General features: G+C 41.3%; 1 protein-coding gene across 1 annotated transcript; it reads right to left on the reverse strand.

The window, feature by feature from the left end:
* Window positions 1-1,055: 1,055 nt before the first annotated feature.
* rbp1.L (retinol binding protein 1 L homeolog) lies at window positions 1,056-16,861 on the reverse strand. Its single transcript, NM_001091213.1, is given in 4 exon segments — window positions 1,056-1,277; window positions 2,917-3,018; window positions 13,670-13,848; window positions 16,697-16,861. Coding segments are annotated over 4 exon segments (411 nt in total). The 5' UTR covers window positions 16,770-16,861; the 3' UTR covers window positions 1,056-1,220.
* Between the last annotated feature and the right edge of the window lie 5,464 nt (window positions 16,862-22,325).

The raw sequence follows: 22,325 nt of genomic DNA on the forward strand, positions 1-22,325 counted from the left end.
AAAACAATAGGAATTATCCCGTGGAAGCTAGAAATATCGTTCAAGGGCCTCTAGAATATCTTGTTTCCAGTGACAGAATAGATAAAATACAATACAAAGGCTCTAATATGTATGTGTATTTGCACATCAGTTTCACTAGAGATCCCCGAGTAAACCCTATATAGATATATATCTCTATCTCGATATATAGATAGATATAGATAGATATAGATAGAGATAGAGATAGATAGAGATAGATAGAGATAGATAGAGATAGATAGAGATAGATAGAGATAGATAGAGATAGATAGAGATAGATAGAGATAGATAGAGATATATAGATAGAGATAGAGATAGATATATTTCAGTATTCTATGACCCTGTAAGTTTTTAGTCAAAGAAAATTCCTGCCCCTTTCTTAAGCTTTGGAGTGACACAAGTGTCAGTACCTAAAGGTGGCCATACACAGGCAGATAAAGCTGCCGATATCGGTTGTTTGGACCGATTTGACAGCTTATCTGCCCGTGTATGGGGGCTTCCGATCGATATCTGGCCAGGATATCGATAGGGAAGGTTGGATTTTTAACCGACCAACCCGTCGGAGCCCCTTGGCGCATCGTAATTCGATCGTTCGGCCATACGGCCGAACATTCGAATTACCCCCGATATAGCCATACTGTTTAGTGGCATATCGGGGGAAGATCCGCTCGTTTGGCGTTTCGCCAAATGAGCGGATCTTTGAGTCTATGGCCACCTTAAGGCAAGCAGATCTGCATATTTAGAATATAACTTTATTTGTGCACATCTTCAAAGTATTTAAAACATTTTGAAAAAAAATCAGTTCTAGATTTGGTGGAATCCTAGCATTTTTTTTTTTTCAGCCAAAAGGGGTTTGTACCCTAATGGCCCACTAAATGGGACTTTGTGATAGACACTACTTAATCTCACTTGTGTGCGGCACAATGTATTTTTTTTTTTTACAGACTAGAATGTATTACCCCATGAGAAGAAAACAATACAGTTAGGACAAGACTTATCTTCTCCAGAAAGATGATATCATTCCAGAAAAATCTGAATCAGAAGTCAGATTAGTGTTTTTATTAATGTACCTAAAGACACATTATAAAACACAGAAACTCAACTCTAAAACATCAATGCAGCAGAATAACGGATATGGGGGGGGGGAGGTTATTTTTTTCAATCTTCTACTTGGGATGGTGGTTTATTGTGTGTAGTTGGCATCACTGTTGCACCTTCTTAAAAACCTGTTTACAGACAACATCTCCTACTCGCATTTCCTGCAAAAAACAAAACAAAAACCTCATTCAGGCAATAGAGAAACCAAAACCACAGCATGCATTTTCCATTCATTTCTATGCAATAGCAAAATTTCTTGGAGAAGAATATATATCTCTGACTACATGAAGGGTAATTACATACCCTGGCACCAGTGCAGAGATTTTCAGACTTTTTGGGGTCAAGCCTAGTGATGGTCAAATGTATTTGCCAGGCATGGCCTTGCAGCGAATTTCCCTATGTCGCTGCATGCAAATGTTTTCACGAAACTGCCATGGAAAAATTTGCTGCGTCAAAATTTGAGGCCCATTGACTTCAATGCGTTTTGCAAATTTTTCACGGGACAGATTCGCCCATCACTAGTCAAACCAATCTTTGTGGATTTTTCTTCACGCCGCCTTTTATCTTATACAAAGGTTACAAATTTATGAATTCACAGTTCTAACAGTATATCTACATATGCTCCCAAATCTAAGCCTAATTTAGATTTCGTAGTTCTCGGTGTCATTAACCTAAGGCAGCAGTTATCAGACTTTTCAGTTTGAGACCCCTTTGGTGAGGGCCCTCCTTGATTCATAACAAGGTAGAAGATACATAAAAAAATTGCTATTTTGGCCATGATCTGTATCAGAAAATAAGTGTTTCACAAAATATTCTCAAAAATAATTTATGTTACATTTGCAGGAGTAAATAAGCATTCACCCCAAATCTTTTAGATTTTTAAAGGTATACTGTCATCGGGAAAAAAAAAATTGAAAATGAATCAGTTGATAGTGCTGCTCCAGCAGAATTCTGCACTGAAATCCATTTCTCAAAAGAGCAAACAGATTTTTTTATATTCAATTTTGAAATCTGACATGGGGCTAGACATTTTGTCAATTTCCCAGCTGCCCTTGGTCATGTGGCAAAGCCTTTAGACAGTGCTACACAGGGCATGTTGACTATGTCTCAAAATGTTTTTTGAGACAAATGAAATTTTTTTTCCCATGACAGTATCCCTTTAAGTTCTATTGAGACTGGCCCACTTCATATCTTGTATCAGTTGTATCGATCTTCACCCTTTCATAATAAATGCCTACTGAATATGTTGATGCTTTATAAATGTTGATACGAATATATAATGATAAAATCTCATGAAAACTAGCCTTCAGTCTAAGCCCCCAACCCACTGCTGATGGTCCACCTAGAGGAGTCAGTAAGGGTGTCCTCCAGTCCACCTAGAGGGTGGACTGGAGGTCCCATAGTTTGAGAATTACTGCTCTAACTTTAATGGCATGTGGGACATTTTGTCCATTTCTGTCATCCAAAAGAAAACTGTAGCGTTGATTCTCAGACAAACCTCCCCTGTCCTTCTGTCACAGACAGATCTCTGCAACATTTTGAGACAAATAGTCAACATGCCCTGTGTAGCACTGTCTAAAGGCTTTGCCATAAAATCTGACTAGAAACAGGAAGGGAACTATAAATGCAGTAAAACGAACAGCAAGTCACAATTTCTACAATACATTATGTAATTATTACATTTGCAAGCACAAGAGAAAAATATTGTTGAATTCATTTTTCTTTTTCCAAATTGTAATAACGTTGGTAATTATTAAAAACAGCTTAGACAAATCTTTTTCAATAGGAAGTGAAATATACCAAGTGCAGTTCATCTCCTTCCATCCACTGTGTCCATCCTCGTCCGATCTTCTCACCCTTCTGTTCACACACCAGTTGGTCATTTCTCCAGTTGACTGTGGTCTGTGGGTAGAGAGAGAAACACAATGACAATAACTAGATAGACTGTAATCCACGAACGGTTTCCTTCTGCATTATACACAGATTTAAGCAAAATGTTTTTGCAAAAGGCCATCTAAGGCCATTAACGGAGAAGGAAAGCTATGGAGGCATTTTATTGCCAATAGATTAGCTGCAATAGTGCAAGCTAGAATGCTATATTTATTCTGTAGAATGTTTTACCATACCTGAGTAAAAAGCTCTAGAAGCTCTCTTCTGTTTAGGATAGCAGATGCAGTATTAGCTTGGTGTGACATCACTTCCTGCCTGAGTCTCTCCCTGCTCACTTATAGCTCTTGGCTCAGATTACAGCAGAGAAGGGGGGGGGAAGAGGAGCAAACTGAGCATGCTCACGCGCAGGGCAATGAGGTTTAAACTGAAGGTAGGAAGTCTGATACAGAAGCCCATGTGTACACAATAGAAGGAAAGAAATGCAGTGTTTCTTTTGACAGGGGACTAGGAGCAGCAATACTTTGAGGGTTTATTGGTATATTTAGGTAGTCCTTTTTGATAAGGCTTACGTAGTTTTACCTTTTCCTTCTCCTTTAAAGAAAGAAAAATTATACCCCAAACAATGTAGGTCTCTATAAAAATACATTGCATAAACAGCTCATGTAAATAAACCATTTTGATAAAAATATATTTCTAGTAGTATGTGCCATTGGGGCAATCCTAATTACCATTTTAAATACTAAGGGGCACCCCCTGGGATCATACAATTCACGGTGCACACAAACACACCAAGAGCACACATACAGGTTATTTCACATGAGCCAATTAACAGACAGAGTTCTGTCTTTTGCTTCCACACTTCTTCCTGTCACAGTTAGAGCTGCAGTATTTCTGGTCAAGTGAACTCATAAGGCAACAAATAGACCAGCACATAAAATGGGGGCTCAAGGGAAAAGATGTAAATGGGCAATATTTACTGATTTGTTTTGCTATGCTAGGTTTGCTATGAAAGCAATCGGCAAGGCCCTCCAGTAGCTATTTGATGAGAACAAAATGGACCATACTTTGTGTACCTGCACGTAGATGGCAAAAAGGCTCACCCAGTCAGGACTGCCATCAGAAATCACAGGGCCCCATATGACAAAAATTTCCTGGGCCCCCTAGGCTGCGCCCACCGCAAGCCCCACCTACAGGTCCGCCCCCACCACAGTGTAAAAAAACAAAAAATATTTGTGGCTAGGGTTCCCACATGTTAATAAAAAATAAAAAGATATTGGTGGTCAGTGCCCACCATAAAAAAAGACATTTGTGGCCAGGGCCCCCCATTAAAAAATATTGGTGGCTAGGACCCCACATAGAAAAAAAAAAAATGGTGGTCAGGCCCCCCCCACATTATAAGAAAATTGGTGGCCAGGGCCCATTACACATCCATGCCTTCCGGAAGTCAGCAGCTCTCAGAAAGATGGGGGGCCCGGCTAATCAAGTGTGGCGTGGTCAGGCGCCCCTTACCCTCGGGCCCCCTACAACTCTCCCCCCTGTCCCCCCCGATGGCTGCCCTGCACCCAGTACCCCTAATAATTAATTGTGCTGATGCATGCACGCAATCATCTAGGTGGACCTAGGGGGTGATGGAGGATGCCTGCCTCCGGGCACCCTCAGATTAAATCTGCCCCTGAAAGTGAAGCCGCTAAAAGGAACCGAAGCAGAAACCGCTGATGGGAGGTGATGCCACCAAAGGAAGTGATAAAGGAGAAGCCGTCTAAGCTGCCAAAGTTTCACTGAACACAAATGGTCTTTTTTAAACCCCTGGCCACCAATGTTTTTTTGTTTTTTTTTTACTTTTATGGGGGGATCCTGGTTACCAATGTTATGTTAACTTGGGGGGGGCTGGCCAGCAATTTTTAAAAATTTATTTTTATGGGGGGCCCTTACCAAGTTTTTTTTTACTTTTATGGGGGCACCCTGGTCACCAATGTTTTTTTAACAGGGCTGCTTTTTACTCCCCCCCTGTGTAACCCATGGCTTTAGGTAGGAATGCATTGAATCCAGGATTTGGTTTGGGATTTGGCCTTTTTCAGCAGGATTCAGCCAAATCCTTCTGCCCGGCCAAACAAAATCCTAATTGGCATATGCAAATTAGTTGAGGCGAGGGACTTTTTGTCAAAAAACAAGGAAGTAAAAAATGTTTTCCCCTTACCACCCCTTATTTCCATATGCATATTAGGATTCAGTTTGGAATTCGGTTGAATCTTTCTCGAAGGATTCGGGGGTTCGGACGAATCCAAAATAGTGGATTCGGTGCATCCCTACTTTTAGGACAGCCTGTACATCATGATTAAAGACCCCCTTGATTCGTTTTTTCCTGACAGACTTGCTAGCACTGCCTATGAAAAACTTAATTGTAAGATTTCTCAATCCCCTGTGCAAGGAGGTGCCAGAACAGATTTGTAAGATCTTGCCTCATGCCAAACTAGAAATAAAAAGCCATTTATACTTATAAATGTCCTGCTCAGCAGTTTTAAGATGGTAACACGTTATCAAGTGAGCTTTGCCCTTACAACTCCTCTCCTGCCCTTTGGAAGCGGCACAAGTCTTAGAAAGACTTCATTGCAAAAGGGAGCTGCAAAGGGTAAATCTCCTTACTGTGCATGCAGGGGCTCCTCTGCAAGGAGTTACATTTCTCTGGGACACTGGGATCTATAAAGACATTTAAGGGCATTAAAATGACAAACGTTGCGCCTATTGTAATGGAATTTATTAGCACCAAACTGTCTGGCTGTTTTTTTCCCCCCCAAGGCTCTTGAAAAGCTCCAGATCAAATACCAAAGGTCTCATCTGATACCAGGAGGCTTTTTAATCTGCTGCTAAGATTTCATAAACACAGTCAGCTGCTTCATCTATACTATGTTATCAAGTAAAAACATTTGTTGTTGTAAAATTAAAGTCATAGTGGCTACAAGCAAAGATGTGGAGTGCATGGTTGCTATCTCTTAAAGGGGAACAGTTGCTGTTGTGAATGTTTAATAAATCTGCCTGACAAATAGTTTGTACAGGTACTACATTTTTCTTACAGTTATACAGTCAGCAATTCATTTTAGAATTTCTTAGCCTAACTTTTTTTACTTGTAGATTCCAGCAACACACTTAGGGTTGCCACCTGGCCAGTATTTTACCGGCTTGGCTGGTAAAAATGATGGTTGATCCCAATGTTATTAATAGGGAAAAAAAGATAAATATATAGGAAGGCCGGTATTTTTTTCCTGAAAAGGTGGCAACCCTAAACACATTTGAGTCTGTGACATTTGTCTAGTAGGAAAGCAGCATTAGATTGAGGAAGCACAATTATAAACAATTTGTATTTCGAAAAATAATAAAACCTATTTAAGAAAAGATGTATTATTAAGTATCTGCTTCAGTTCAGTACTTGGAACATTTCACACTAGATGCACGCTGGGCCCCACATTCCTGCTTAAGAACAAAACCATTTTATTCTACAGAGCTTATCTGTTAAACCGGGGCCGCTCCTGCCATGAGGCAAGGTGAGATTCTTGCCTCAGGCGGGAGCGAGTGGCCAGTTGGAAGGGGTGTCAAAAAGCCACCTCTTGTAACTTTAAGAGCCAAATTTCTGGCTTTTAACCCAGAAATTCAGCTCCGCTAGTGCAAAGAGCACAATTGCGCTCAATGCACTAATGAAGCTGCCCCCTTTTGACCCACTCCGACACTGATTTTTAAGCGTGGATCTGAGCGTGGATCTGGAGGGGGGGGGTTCGGCATCTAGGCTGCTGTCTTAGGTGGTAGCATCCCCAAAATTGGTGCTGTTGTCAACTACCTGATCTATTTAGCCCTATTTCAACTTGAATAGCTGGCTGTAAAACACTTCCATGTTTTTTGGCGTTACAGTTCCTTATGATATATAGTATTTGTTTTTTTAGAACAGACTCTCCAAGGTGCTGGGTGTGCATAGCTTTGGGCTAAGACTGACTAAAACTATTTTAATCTGACTTCTCAGGCCATTTTGAAACTTGAATTTGAGGCTAAATGTCATGAATTCTGTATTCACTGGTGACTTATAGCCTACTTTTATTTCTTTTCTCCTTGCAGTATATCTTCTTGTAATGCACTGCCAGAACAAAAACTCATTTAGCAACAAGTATTTCCCCATAACATCACTGGCTCTGTCTCAAACATTGATATAATACTCAGGCACTGCCATAATTCATATTCTGCCTTCCACCCTCACTCTTAAATACAGCCACATTCTTCTCTTCTAGTGATGAGCGAATCTGTCCCATTTCAATTCACCGAATTATTTGCAAAACGTTTTTGTTACGCAACATTTTTGTAGCAAACTACATTAGAGGGTGTTTTTTTTTTCATGGCACCTTGCTTTTGCTTTGGGGCTACCAATATTTTTTCCCCATAATTTCAAGCCTTGTTAACAGTGTTGAGCAAATCTGCCATGCTTTGCTTTGTGTGAAAATTCGTAAACGGATGTTAAAATTTGCCAAATTGCATTGGAGCCTTATACTGCTACACACATGTCCTAAATTGTTAGAGGACCTCCTATCCACTAGGCTAAAACTGCTTTTTCAATAGAAAAAAGGCTCCCATGTTGCCAGTTTCTGAAAAAAATATCCACTGGTAATGGTAACTACTACGACACTTAGTAACTATGTTGCGGTTTAAGCATAAAATACCACCTATAGTTTATAATTTACTACAAGTTTACAAACACAACTAGAAATAAATCTGACCAACAACAGATACTGCATCTGGGTGCTTTGTATCCCACATTAAAATGAATAAACCATATATTTATGTGTATGTCCCATACAGACAGTGGAAATATATGGATAAAATGATGTATGCATTTTTCGTGAGCTTTTTTTTTTTTTTTCTTTTTTTATCACGCAAAGCGAAATGAGCTGCGTTGTGAATTTTTGACATGGGTTCCAGAAAATTTTGCTGTAAGCGAAATGCGGAAGTTCTCAGCAAATCTGAACAGGCACAGAGAGGGGGGGGGGGCAGACCGCAGGGTCTGCTGTGTGGTAGTCCCCATCCTTGGACACTTCTACTTCAACTTGGTCTCCAGCAGAAATTACGTTACTCCATTGGCCAAAATCTTTTTTGTTTCCAGTTGTTTTAACAGTATGGATGCAAAGATAAAGCATAGTAGTACCATCTCAGTCTATTTGCTGCCCTCCAGTGGCTAAAGTACAAATGAACAGGCCATGCCCTTGCTACATGTTTTAGAGGCTTTGGACCGAAACAGCTTCATCATCATCATCAAATATGTGGCAGCACTGTTCTCTGCTATAAAGGAATGTTATTATAGCTTATTCATAAAGTTAGAGGGTAAGATATCAGTCCTATAACTTTGATTAATTAGCTGTTGTTGAACTACAGTTTCCCACAACCCCACATAGCCGAACCAAGCAACACTGCTGGCTAAATTACTTTATTCAAAATATGACTAATGTTAGAAGAGGTTGCAAGGCATGCAGAATTTATGCATTTATATGTGTCACGGCCGGCACCCAATACCAGAACAAATGCCCTGGTCTCGGCTCGGCTTCACCAGTAGTGTGACCACCTTTGGGCTTCGGGAGGAGCCCTCAGCTTAATTGGGGGCCACCTGGACTTAACGAAGGGTACAAGGCGAGGAGTTCTGGCTGGCAAAGGGGCACGACCGGATAGCAAGAGTCTTTGGGCAGAAGGTCAAGGACAAGGCGTCAGGTGGAAACAGAACAGACCGGATCAGGACAGGCAGATAACAGAATCGTCAGGCAGGCAAGGGGTCAAAACCAGATAGACAGACTGGATAAGGCAGAAGGATGGTCAGACAGGCTGGGTCGAGGCAGGCGGATATCAGAATCGTCAAATAGGCAAGGGGTCAAACCGGGTAATCAAGCAAGGGGTTAAGCAGGAAGAGTTGTCGTAGGCAGGCAAGGGTCAGGATACAGAATGCAGAGTAGTCAGGAACAGGCTGGGTCAAACACGGATAATCAGTCAGGATAGCAAATTCAGAAACAGGTAGCAAAAGCTCAGGAAACCACAGGATATGATCCTATAACGGGCACTGGCTATGGGTCTGAATGGGCCTTAAATAGGGATCCAATTGGCGCCAAAACGCACGCAATTTCGCGCCGTTGCGCGCTGATGCAATCACGCCAGCGCGCCTGCGCCTTTCTGTTCACAGAAAGATCAGTCATTTCTTCTATACATAAACCTTGAACAATCTATAAATGATATCCTCTAATGAGGTCACGTGACTTATATTTGTTATATGATAAATGGTTTATGCTATGCTTGAAAACAAAGATATTATCTTGGACTTGCACAACAGTACTTTGCCTTTATATGGTCATTAAACTCCTTAGCAGCTCCTAATTCCTTTACCATTTACAATGGCTAGTAAGTTTTTTCTTATATAATTTACAGTAGCACTGCTAGCTGACCTGTATATTTTATATTTGTCTTTGTATGTATACATGTTACTGCTTAACTCTTTTCATGAAGTGGGCTGCCTATCAAATGTTAGTTGGCTGGAATGTTTTTGTAGGGGATACTTTAATTACCCTTTATTCGGGCACTCCCCCCTAGCCTTTTGGATACCCAAGTGTGGTCCTTAGTTTTAGATGGGAAGCGGTTTCCTTTTCCTGTGTTAAAGCATTATCCTGGCAGTTCAGTAACTAGGGGAGGGGTCACTCTTTTTTATAAAAGGGGAGCCAACATGTGATCTGCCTCGTTCTTGGGATTACACCATTGTGGAAGGTGGTTGCAGGATCAAGTCTCGGGCCCAGGTAGGCCAGTAGGTGAAGATAGCGTGATGATAGTTTTGTTATAGCTCACTCCAGTAGTAAGAGAGAAGTTCATGTTAGATAGTGAGCAGCCTGAACACTACCATGGATTATTTAAAGAATTAGAGCCCTGATTTTACCATCCCAGAGTAAGTGTCCAAGTGTACAGACAGGGTATAGATCAGCTAATCGCTGGGTTGTAGCTCTGACCTGTATCCGAAAGTAGTATCAACAATGGCAGCACAACCTTTTCAGGACTGTTAAAGGGGTTGATCACCTTTTGAATGAACTTTTTTTTTTTGGCAATTGTTGTTTTTTTCTTTATAATTTGTGGTTTATGAGTTATAGTAAGTAGCTTTTTATTCAGCAGCTCTCCAGTTTGCAATTTCAGCAATTTGGTTGCTAGGGTCCAAATTACCTTAGCATCAGGGGCACTCCTGCCATGATGCAGGGTGAGAACCTTGCCCCTGACTAGAGATGGGTGAATAAATTTGCCAGGCACGAATTTCCACGTTTCACCTTTTCACATTCGGAAACTGCTGTGAAAATTCGCCAGCGGCAAAAATATTTTGACGCAGGTTGGAAAAGTCGCTCGTGTCAAAACCATCAACATTATTCGGACGCTCATTGACTTGAATTTTTTGCCATTTCGCTAATTTTTAGGCGAGTCAAAACTGGACAAATTCGCCCATCACTACCCCCTGACAGCATTGCCCTGCAAGTTACAAGGGGTGGCAAAAAGCCACTCCTGGTACTTTAAAGAGCCGACTACTAGTGCAGGATAGTGCAATTGCGCTCTCTGCACTACCGAAGGATCCCCCAGACGCACTCCGACGTGAGTTAAAGTAAGAACAGGTGGGGGCATCACAGGAGCTGCCTCAAGGTGGCTTAGGAATTTGAATAGTAGAGGGCCGGAATAGAAAGGAGAGTAATAAAGAGCAGCCTTAAGGTCCCCATAGACGCAAAGATTTTAGTGCAATCCAACCAATCTGTCAAATTATCGTGAGGTTAGTGGGAATCGAACGATCGTACATCTAACGATTTTTCGTCCGACATCGGTCAGAAAGTTGATCGGTCAGGTTAGAAAATGTTCATTGATCACAGTGAAATCTTATCCAATTGTTTGCAGGGGCAAGCAGGCAGCTACCCTCAGTTTTCCTGGCTTCAACTAGACAACATCACTTGAAATGGTCTTTTTGATGGACAGAAAAGAAATAATGAAGACCAGTTGAAAAGTAAAGATTTGTCCATTCTAAAAGTTAACTTAAAGGTGAACCAACCCTTTAAGCATTACCTTTGAGATCTCTGCTAGAATACTATTTGTTATTCTAATGAAACCATCACTCACTTGTATGTGTATGTGAAGTCACGTCAGAAAGGCTGAATTTTCCGATTTCCCCCTTACACCAGAAAAATTGCCTTCAGCACTGAAAAAGTTAAAAAGCTCAAAGGGAGTCCCATACAGATCTCAGCGAGCCCAGACACGAGTAACTGCAAAGCTAGAAACGATTTGACCAGAGATCAGCAAACTCGGAAAGGAAACTGTTGTTTACACTGACTGTAGGGGGTTGCATCTCCCAGAATTCTGTGCAGCCCAAAGACAGATGTTTTGTGTATAGCGCTGCCAAATGTATCCCCCCAAAGAGGTCACGGACTCTCAGACTTATATTAATGATGCACATTGGTTAACTGGACTTGTTTCCAGCTCTGTAGGGAGGAAGGGTAGGTCAGGCTGATTATGTTCCTAAGTGATAACCTTCTTTTCACTCACATTTTGGATTAAGGGATGTGTATAGTGGTGGAGCTATTAAGGGAGCTATGGAAATTGGAATTAACCCTTAAATGGGTTGTTTACCTTGGAGTTAACTTTAAGTGTGATGTAGGGAGTTATATTCTGAAACAATTTGCAATTGATTATTTTTTATTTTGTGGTTTTTGAGTTATTTAGTGCTTTTTTTGGCAGCTCCACAATTTCTGCAATCTGATTTGTAGGGTTCAAATGCATTGATTTGAATGAGAGACTGGGCTATGAATAGGAGAGGGACTGAATAGAAAGACGAATAAAAAAAAAAAAAGTAACAATAAATTAGTAGCCTTACAGAGCATTTGTTTTTTGATGGGTCAATTACCCCCATTTAAAAGCTGTAAAGAGTCATAAGAAAATAGCAAATAAACTGAAGACCAATTGACCTTTTACTTAGAATTGGAAATTCTATAACATACTAAAAGTTAACTTAAAGGTGAACCACCCCTTATTGTGCAGAACTAGGGGGAACAAGGGCTGCATTTGCACCCTACACTCAAAATAGGGCCCTGTGGGTGCTAAGAATCATTGGACACCAGGCGTTCTTTTACACAATAAAGGGCTTAAAAACAAAGACAATTCATTTGTTATCTATCAATCGATATTTTATCCTCCTTATTAAAGGATTAAACGTATGTACAGTATTTTAGGGTTGGGGCAGACAAGCAGATTCGGGGAGATTTAGTCACCTGGCGACTAATTGCTTCTTCTGCATGGCGACAATCTCCTCGAACTGCCTTGCGTATGTTCGAATGAAGAATTACCTGCGCTAATATACTTGCGGCACTTGGATTTCCGAAGTCGCCTCGTAAGGCAACTTCAAGCGACTTCGGAAATCAAGGTGCCATGAGTGCATTAGCGCAGGCGATTCTTCTTTCAAGCATAAGGAAGGCAGTTTGGGGAGATTGTCGCCACGCAGAAGAGACGATTAGTCGCCAGGCGAATAAATCTCTCCGAATCTGCTTGTCTGCCCCAACCCTAAAAGTGATCTTGCAGCCACATGACTTTGCCCCAGCAGCCCCTGGATATTCGCCAAAGGTTGGTTGTGGCCACTACATTAGATAATGATTGTATGTGAAATTGGGATTTGAGCAGAGATGTGAGATATATCTGTAGGTTAGTTTCTCCATAAATAAAATAACTGCTTTTGAAACTCCAGATCCACCATTTTCCAATGAAAGTGAAACTAATTTGTTTTCTTCTGTACTACTTTATTATTTGTTTCCCTGCCCTGCTGCCTTAAAATACCAATAGCACATACTGCGTTTTCTTCTCCCATCTGTACTATTACGTGTAGGCAAGACACACAGGGTACCCAGGGAAAACTAGTTCCCAAGTACCTCATCAGCAATCATAGATATACAATACAGGTATGCGATCCGTTATCCAGAAAGCTCCGAATTACTAAATGGCCGTCTCCCATAGACTCCATTTTATCCAACTTCTGTTTTTATTGGTTGATAGCAGATGGTCGGCTTTATGTTTGGCATGTGTGATTTAGAGATTCTCTGAGCACCCACAACAGTGATACACCTAAGTGTATGTTCGCAGAATCTCAGGAGAATAAATCAGAGGGTCTTTCATAGATAAAGCCATGCTGGGTATAGATGCTCTAGAAGTCATAGGTTGAGAACAATTTCAGCATTCAGCTTAGAAGCTCTGGCATTAATGTTTAGGGGAAATGTGAAGTGGATTCCTGGACATCTCTGGGCTGAGGTGCTACCAAATAGTTCCATAAGTCAAAGTTAAAGGACTGACCAGAAACTGAATTGAAGTGTTACATGTCTTCAAAGTACCAACACCACCAAAAGTATTTACTTGCATTTAAATATACTGTACTATTAGCCTGCACAAATAACTGTATTTGTTTCAGAAACTTGAGTAAAAATATATACTTTATTGTGATACTGGTCCTTTAAATATCAAAAATAGCGTATTGGGGTTTAAAGGGTTTGGAAATGGTCAGATCTGATTCTTTTCTGGAATTCCATTGTAATTAAAATTTGCTATAAAAGGGATCCTTTGTGGGGAAATAGGCTAATCTGGCCTTAATTCTTACCATGCATTTGCGATCATCCACTCCACTCAAATCCTCCTCGAACTCCCTTCCCACATCGAACTCCATGATATAATTTTTGAAAGTGCTTAGTGTTTTGATGATCATGTGGTCACCATTCTGAATAATTTCCTTGTCCGGCTTCAGCAGGTTGGCGATTTTCCTTATTGCAATGTTAACATCTGAATGGGAAAAAAAGAGAGTGAAGAATTATTTTGGACATTTGTGTTTTGCAACACCTTAATATAGTACAGAATTATAAAGTAGGTTAAAATAATTGAATAGCCAGGCAGAATGTCAGCAATATATGTACAGGAACCTATAAAAAACAATTAGCAACTAGCATGGAGGGACGAGGTGCTGTTGTCTACAGAAACAAAGACCAGTAGGGTTACTGGAGCTGCTAGTTAATGCGCCTCTGTTTGGGAGCCCCCCCATCTTGTTTATAAATATCGGTTATTGTTGTCCTAAATCTAAAGTCTGTTTTTTAGTAGAAATACAGGTGACCATACACTGGTCAATGCTTTAGAACATCCCCATCCAACTTGACCATGGGCCAAAAATGGCCAGTGCTCCATAACATCCCACCAACTGAACCATGGGCTAAACAAACTCATACCATTTAAATGGCCATTCATGTGCACAGTTATCTTTCATTACGCCATTAGTTTGGGTCAGCCGGAGCTGCAACTCTTCTCCATTCCTCATCTGCTTATGTATCAGGCACCCACCAACATGGCGCATCAGCAGATGGAATTTTCCAACTGGACAGATCACCTGGGTTCTGATTGGATCACAGTATGGTGAAAGCCAGAGCCAGGCAAATAGTATTGATACCCAAGGTAAGGACATTAGCCACTCGCTCGCTGTCTTACTGTACTACCTCTCTACCAGGAACTAAAGTCAAGTAGGCCAATGAGTCAGATGAAGAAGATGTCTTTTGTGGCTTTTATCCGGAAAATTGTTTTTTCTTTTAATTGTGCCCCCCTCCAATTGCACCTTAGGCACATTCCTCTGCTGCCTAACCCTAGTTCTGGCCCTGACTAAAACCCATCCCAACCTGGCATGTATACAGAGATGGGCAATCTAGCCAAATCTGGGTTATGAGCCACAGTTCAGGGAATTTCTTGCCAGCTGAGCATTTTGAAACTTCAGTTAAGTCACATATAAACAAATAAGAGGAGATAAAAATTAAAAAAAAGTAAAAAGCTAGAAACTGAACTGATATCCAGCTGGTGACCCAGAGTTGGTTGACTTCCCTTTATAAACACTGAGGCCACTGACTGGGACACTGCTTGAGTACAGCACTTTATAATAAAATAGCATTTGCATCATGTCATTAAAGGTTGTGCAACGTGTTTAATTGGTCGAAAAACAAATTTTCACTAGAGCCAAATATTGAAAAGGTATGGTGAATTAAGTCATAATGAGTTTCTATCTATACCTAGACACAGCAAAATTTAAAATTCCAGCATTACTGGGCTGAACAGCTTAGGCATACCCCCCTGTCTTGTCTGCCATCATGTAAGGGTGCATTCAAATTATTGCTCAGCAAGAGGAAGGTTTTCTCATTATATAGGGTACTCAAAAATTGTGTTTTGCATTATGAAGGAAAATATCATTCTAAGCAACACCACATTACACTTTAGTTAAAAATAATCAATGGTTTAAAAGTTATTTGTAAAAGTAATTGCAACTGCAAGCAAGATTTGTCAGTCCTTTTCTTGTGCTGCTGACCCCTAAAACAACATAGAAGTCAGTTCTCATCCAGGTCGGCTGGTTCTTCCACATTGTTTCAGGAGTCAGAGCCAGGAATGCAGAGAATATAAACAACCACTTTCCTTGTACTTACTTGTATCGTAGGTATAAAACTATATCACTAGCTAATAATAACAGGACCAAAGTTAACTTCACTTTCAGGGTGGCCTGAACTGCTTGGAAAAGCAAAAACAATGCTAGAAACTATCCCGACTCCCTAATTAGGGTGAGCACAAAGGTATGGCTCCCAATGGGCATTAGAATCACATTATTGAATGTTGGGCAACACATTTAATGGATCACACAAAGACCTTTTATACTGGGTGACCTGACTAAACATTGCCAAATAAACCCCGCAATACCCTTTGTAAAATCCAACGTATAATAATTTGTCTGTAGCTGGTATAAAAAGGTGTGTCTGAGTGCTGCTGCATTCTAAATCAATTTTAAGATCAGATCTTTTTTGGTGATTGGATTTGTCCTATGTATTGACTCTATATACACACCATTTATTTTACAATTTTTAGGTACAACAAGTCCCTGCCCCATACAACCTACAATATGAAATAGTTTGGAAAGAGCAACTCCGGAAGAGAGGCTTAATCCCCAATTAGTCTAGGTTCTCCCTTTGTGTAGCAAGGTAAGGCTTTCCAGACAAAAAGTCATTTGTTTGGCTTTTTAAATTAGAGATGTTTTGAAAGAAAGGGATAATAATTGCCCAGTGTGATTAGCAGTGCCATAAAAATCCAGGGCAAGCTGATTTACTGCACAGAGGGCTAAGCAGGAGCGGCAACCAAGGTGATTATTTCTTAAGTGCCTTTGTTTCAGCATGATTTCATCTTTAACCCTATTGGTGAAATAACAGCCAGTGTCTCATTACTGTTTGGTGCCTTTTAGTTCCCCTGGCCATTAGGGCCACCATATTTGCAACCATGGCTAGCAAGCCGAGGATGCTGGGAGTTGTAGTACATAGTCTGCCTTAAAGGACCAGAGGGTTTCTTTTTACTGCATTGCCTCTTCCTTTTGTTGTTCAGTGTTAACAAAATCTATGCTGGGAGTTGTAGTTCAGCAACACTTGGGAGGGCTACATAACACCCATAATGAAAAAGTTCCTCATAAAGTGATTTTTTTTGTCTAAGTACAATAATCTCACCCTTTTAAATGGTTAATAAGTAATGATATTAATCTAAAGGAATTCCAACAAAGCGGAGGCAGCATTATGGCAGACATGTTTGGGCTGGGAGATATCACCTGACGCTGATACATACTCACCCAAAGCCTTCATATAGTCTTCAAAATGCTCATTGCTTAACATTTTCCAGTACCCGTTGAAATTAGTAGACATGTCTGCTGGGTGAGTGAGTGGAGAGCAAGGAGTGTGCTGGTGGAGACGCTTGCTGAGGGTTCTGTGCAGTGTATGTGTGTGTGAGCTCTGGCTGCTAATGTTTTATGGGTTACTCAGACCCTGCTGTTATTTGAGCCCCTCCTAATTCCATCAGAATGCAAAAAGTTACCTCCCACCCGCTGGACATCTCAGGAGCTCCAAGACTGCCTTCTGATACAGTGCACACTGAATGCAGGTGTTTAGCTTAGCCGATCATTCCAAAAATCAGGGACACATCTAAGAAGTGCACATTACTCTGCTAGACGGATTGGATTTTCATTAAATGCAACTGATTCTGAACTGTTAGCTGGTTTCTCTATAAGCGTCCCTGATTGCTCATATGATCTATCAACAGATATAGTTATTATCCTTTATACAGTGCCAACATATTCCTATTAAATTCACTGTGCTGAGTTTTTGAAAAGACACTCAAATGTATAATATGAAGATAATGTTCTGGCTGGAATCAAACCCAGGGCACCATTGCGAGGAACATCCATACTAACCACTGCACCTCTGTGTTACCCATTGTCTTTGGGATTCTTCAGGCTTCCACATTTACTGGGGATGCAGTTTTTATATTTTAACTGCTTAATGCACACTTGTAAGGGAACAACATACCGTGAGTACAGCCATTATAGGCTACGTTGACTCTTTTGTTCCCTTGCAATGAAACACATAAAAGTGCCACCACATGGGGAATGCATGAGATAAAACTCAAGTGCACAAGCCCTAAAGCTGGCCATAGACGCAAAGATCCGATCGTACGAATCAACGTACGATCGGACTTTCCCATCTCCCGACCCTCCACTAACCATTCAGATCAAAGTCTTTACCATTCCGATCAAATAAGAACAGATCACCCAATGTTCTGCCCCTGAAAGCAATCGTACGATACTTATGTCTGACAACACTAGTGACAGTCTCCCACTGAAAATCGTACGATCGGCAATACACGCAGAGATATTATCGGCAGGCGACAGAAATTTTCTAACCTGTCCGATCGACCAAACGACCGATCTCCCACGGACGAAAAATGTCGGGACTCTCCACACACGGTCCGAAAATCGTACGAATCGTGGATTTGTACGTTTTTCGGACCGTGTGTGGAGAGTCCCGACATTTTTCGTCCGTCGGAGATCGGCCGTTTGGTCGATCGGACAGGTTAGAAAATTTCTGTCGCCTGCCGATAATATCTCTGCGTGTATGGCCAGCTTTAGGCCTATGGCATAATCGGATAGGATCCATTCCTGTCACTATACACACTGGGCAGGTGCTGGCCTTTTAACCACCATCAGAGAAATTCTATATATGGCATAGCCCAAAGAAAAGTAGAATGTTTGGCTGGCAAAAAGTTCAAAAGCCAATGAACCAGGCCAGCCTTTATGTTTTTTGAGTATGGGAGAAAACCCCATACAATACATCCATTAGAAGAATAAACCCCTTCAGAGCCAGGCCAAGTGTTATTTGTAATTAAGGCAATACTACTTTACTTAAAGTTCCATATTCACTGCCTGCAACACCCCAGGGGCGCTGCTGCCATTCTCTAGTTGAGAAACTTGGCTGAGGCAGCAGCCCCCAAGTTACAAGGGACGGCAAAAATCGAAATCTCTATCCTTCTGGTGCACAGCGCAATTGAAATGCCATCTCTGGGTGGCAAATGGTCTAGAAACACCCCTGCACCACCCACCATGCAAGACAAATGCAAATTCACTACAATTTCCTGCCCGTGCCGATTATTCATCCATCACACTAACCCACCTCTTCCCAAGTCCCCTTGCTACCATTGCTTGGGCATTTCCGATACTCAAAAACTGATTTCAACCACCTGATAAATACCTGATGAAGGATAAATGTACTGAAACATGTTGTGCATTTCACAATAAAAAAAATGACTTGCGAGTTGCCTAGGGGCGCGCTACTTTTAAATCCTGCCCTGTACATGCCTCTTCTGCCTACCCCTAGTTCTGTCCCTAAACCCCTTGCAGATGGTGCCCAGGCCAGAATCAAAATCCATGACCCCAGCACTGCAAGACATCGTGACATCAGGTGCAGGCTCTGACATGTTGATCGACAATTGGCCAAACGCTGAGTCAATCATAGGGAATCCTGCCCCGGTAATTTGAAGAACTGGGCCGGCAGTTTTCTGCATACACCTAGTTCTGGACCTAAACCCCTTGGAGATGGTGCCCAGGCCAGAATCAAAATCTATGACCCCAGCACTGCAAGACAGAAATTACTATACTAGGGTTGCCACATTTTGGCCTGTCTAACTCCGGGTAGGCTGTGATCTAATGGGGAGGGGTCGTGACATCAGGGGCCGGCTATGACATGTCGATAGGCAATTGGCCAAATGCCGATTCAATCATAGGAAATCCTGCACCGGTAATTTGAAAAACCAGGCAGGCAGTTTTGACCCAGACAGCCCTTCAAAAAACCAGGCTGTCCTGGTCAAAATCGGAAAGGTGGCAACCCTATACAATACCCTATTATCCATATTTGTAAATATCCCCTCATTATCTATAGAGTGATAATGAAAGAGCAGGTATTGCTAAGGATCAGTTTTATGCATTAAGGGTCTTAATGGTACAAGGATGCTGACTATCCTGGCACTGCCACTGGCATACATAGTTTGTCCTGGGATCCAGAGTTGCCTTCTATCAACTGCAAAATATGTTGGCGCTATAGAAATAAACGTTAATAATAATAACGGCTGAAGAGCAGGTGTTGTGCAAAGGAATCGGCTTGAGGAAATGGGCCCTAGCATTATAAGTACAGAGAGGCCCAATCAGCTCCCCACCAGCCCACTAAATAGTGACTTTCTATGGCATCTTATGGCCGCCCCTTTGGCATTTGCCAGAACCCACAAATTGCAAGTCTGGGCCTGGCTTGAGGCAGTACAAGTAACTGCTCCCTTTTTAACTACTACCACCAGTTACATTAATGTGCTTCTTCTGTAAACAAAAACAATGTAAATTATAACAATAAATCTTTGTTAATATGATGCTGAAGATACCCTGTTAACCCACGCCATGTAAAACTTGCCCTTATATGTATTTTCCCAATCAGAGAAAAGGTAAATAGGAAAAATATAATTCAGTGTTTGAACATGACGGTCTTTTTTCAGTCTTAAGAGCTATGTTAGAGACAGTACAGTTAGTGTAGCTGCCTGAGTTTGTATTTGGCTTGATTCTGTAACAGGGCAAAGTTCATGAACACACTGACAAGTTAATGGGCAACTGAATAACTTGTCCCTGGTGTGGGTGTGTGTGCTTGCATCAGCTGCGGTGAAATTAGACTGTCACCATTATTAGGGAGGATCTATATGTAAGTTACACTGAAGTCACATTGCATAAAATAGTCTAATATATATTATGTTTAAAATAAGAAGATAATACTTACTATAAGACAATATATTATTAATGTTACTATAAGATATTACAGATTTCACACAGAAGTACCTGCAAGAAACAAAGCTAATTTGCACATAGTGCTTAACACCGCCATCTGGTGGATAAAATCTATGCATATGTACCTTGTGTATAAAGAATTATAATTTTTTTGGTCATACTACCATCAGCAGATAAATAGGACAAAACTAAATGAAATTAAGCAAGATATCCTTGCGAGCAATCTTGGATCATCAAGAGATCAGCCTATGTGTCAGTGCAGTGTCAGAGGAGGGCAGCCTTTGATTAGTGTTTGGGCCAAAAGTTTAATGTGCTTAGCTGTACAATAGGGCATCAGCTGATATACGGCATGGTGGGTCAGAAGGGTAAACCAGTGGAAGGAAAGCCACTTATAGCTGATATATATCTATAGGTTACACAATGGTCACTGTCAAAATAGCTTTATTTGCAGGCCTCACTGGTAGCCAAAGGCTTTAGCTCATTGCGACTGTTGTTTACATCAAGGAGGAGAGTTTCAATGGAACTTCCTTGCTCAATTAATTAACCAGGGGTGTTTTATTAATCTGCTTCCTACAGAGTCAAGACAGGTTTAGTAGAGTCTATTCTTAACCCCATGAGAAGCAGACACCGTTTTGGTACGCATATGTTTAAGCTAAGGCCACACGGCGCGATTTCGCCGCGATTCTGCGCTGGGCGAGTTGCGAGTTGCGAGTCGCTGCGGTTTTTAAGCCGAAATAGCTTTGCTAACTTTGGCGCTGGCGTCAATGCAAATCGCGGCGAAATCGCTGCGCTAATTCACACGCGGCGATTCTTTTTCTACTGTCGCCCGGAAACGCCCAGCGAGGCAACTTCGGGCGACAATAGAAAACGAATCGCCGCGTGTGAATTAGCGCAGCGATTTCGCCGCGATTTGCATTGACGCCAGCGCCAAAGTTAACAAAGCTATTTCGGCTTAAAAACCGCAGCGACTCGCAACTCGCAACTCGCCCAGCGCAGAATCGCGGCGAAATCGCGCCGTGTGGCCCTACCCTTATGTTGTATGTCCCCTTATGTAGAGTAGCGGGGAATACTTTGCCACTTTAGAACTGAGTGTGATAATAATAATACTAAGACTCTCTTCATGAGACATTCTTATAAACACATATAATGACAAACATTGAGGTGCTGAAATGAGTGAAAGTGATGTGAGGCCCCTAGGCTACACTTTAGGCAGGAACTCAAACCCAACCCCAGCGTTGAGTGCTAGATATGTATGGGTTGGCAATTTGGTAACTTGCAGAGATATATATATACAGTATATATATATATGGTAGCCAGGGCCAAGTAAAGGTGAACAACCCCATTAACCATTGATTGGCTGTTTTAGTTTACTAGACTGCTCAAATCTGCCCATGTGATTATATAAACCCCACATCACTTTGCAAATGTTCTTCAGCTCCCAAATAGCTTGCTGGCTTTGAATAAGACTACTGTTGAGCAACAAGGGAAGAAAAGGCTTAAAGTAGCTTTTGTAAAGTACCCCAGGCCTAATGAAGGGTAGAGCTAATCCTGTAACGCACTTTCAGTAGAAGGATGAGAACTAGGCCCCCCCCCCCACTAAGGGAAAAAAAAGGATACACTGAGAAATAACTAGATCTACTGGGAGAACAGAGAAATCCAAGATACGTATATAATAATCCCAAGCAAGAATTTGTGTAATCAGATCAACAAGATTAAGGGAATAATCTGCACTGACAGTGGCAGGGAGCTCTATTAAGGGGAAACTATACGTAAAACTGTAATGAGTTGCTGCTATATGAAAGAACAATGTGTAACATTCAAGAAAATGTCTTTCAGTTAAGGACAATGCAATGCTGAGTGATTAGTGGCATGTTCAGCCCTAATCAAAATGCCACAGCTCTCTTCCCGCGATGCCCACGTGAAGTGATAGAATGACTGTTGGATACAGTGGGTTCCACTTCTTGTTGTTTCAAAAAGTAGATACATGAAACTGAAATACATACTATATTTATACAGTTGGGTATGCCTCAGAGAAGGTGATCTACAGATAAGGGCACATACTATTTATATAGATAAAGCTTTTATTTAGGTATCCTTGACAACATTT

Source organism: Xenopus laevis, chromosome 5L, assembly GCF_017654675.1.
Source record: "Xenopus laevis strain J_2021 chromosome 5L, Xenopus_laevis_v10.1, whole genome shotgun sequence".
Classification (NCBI taxonomy): domain Eukaryota; kingdom Metazoa; phylum Chordata; class Amphibia; order Anura; family Pipidae; genus Xenopus; species Xenopus laevis.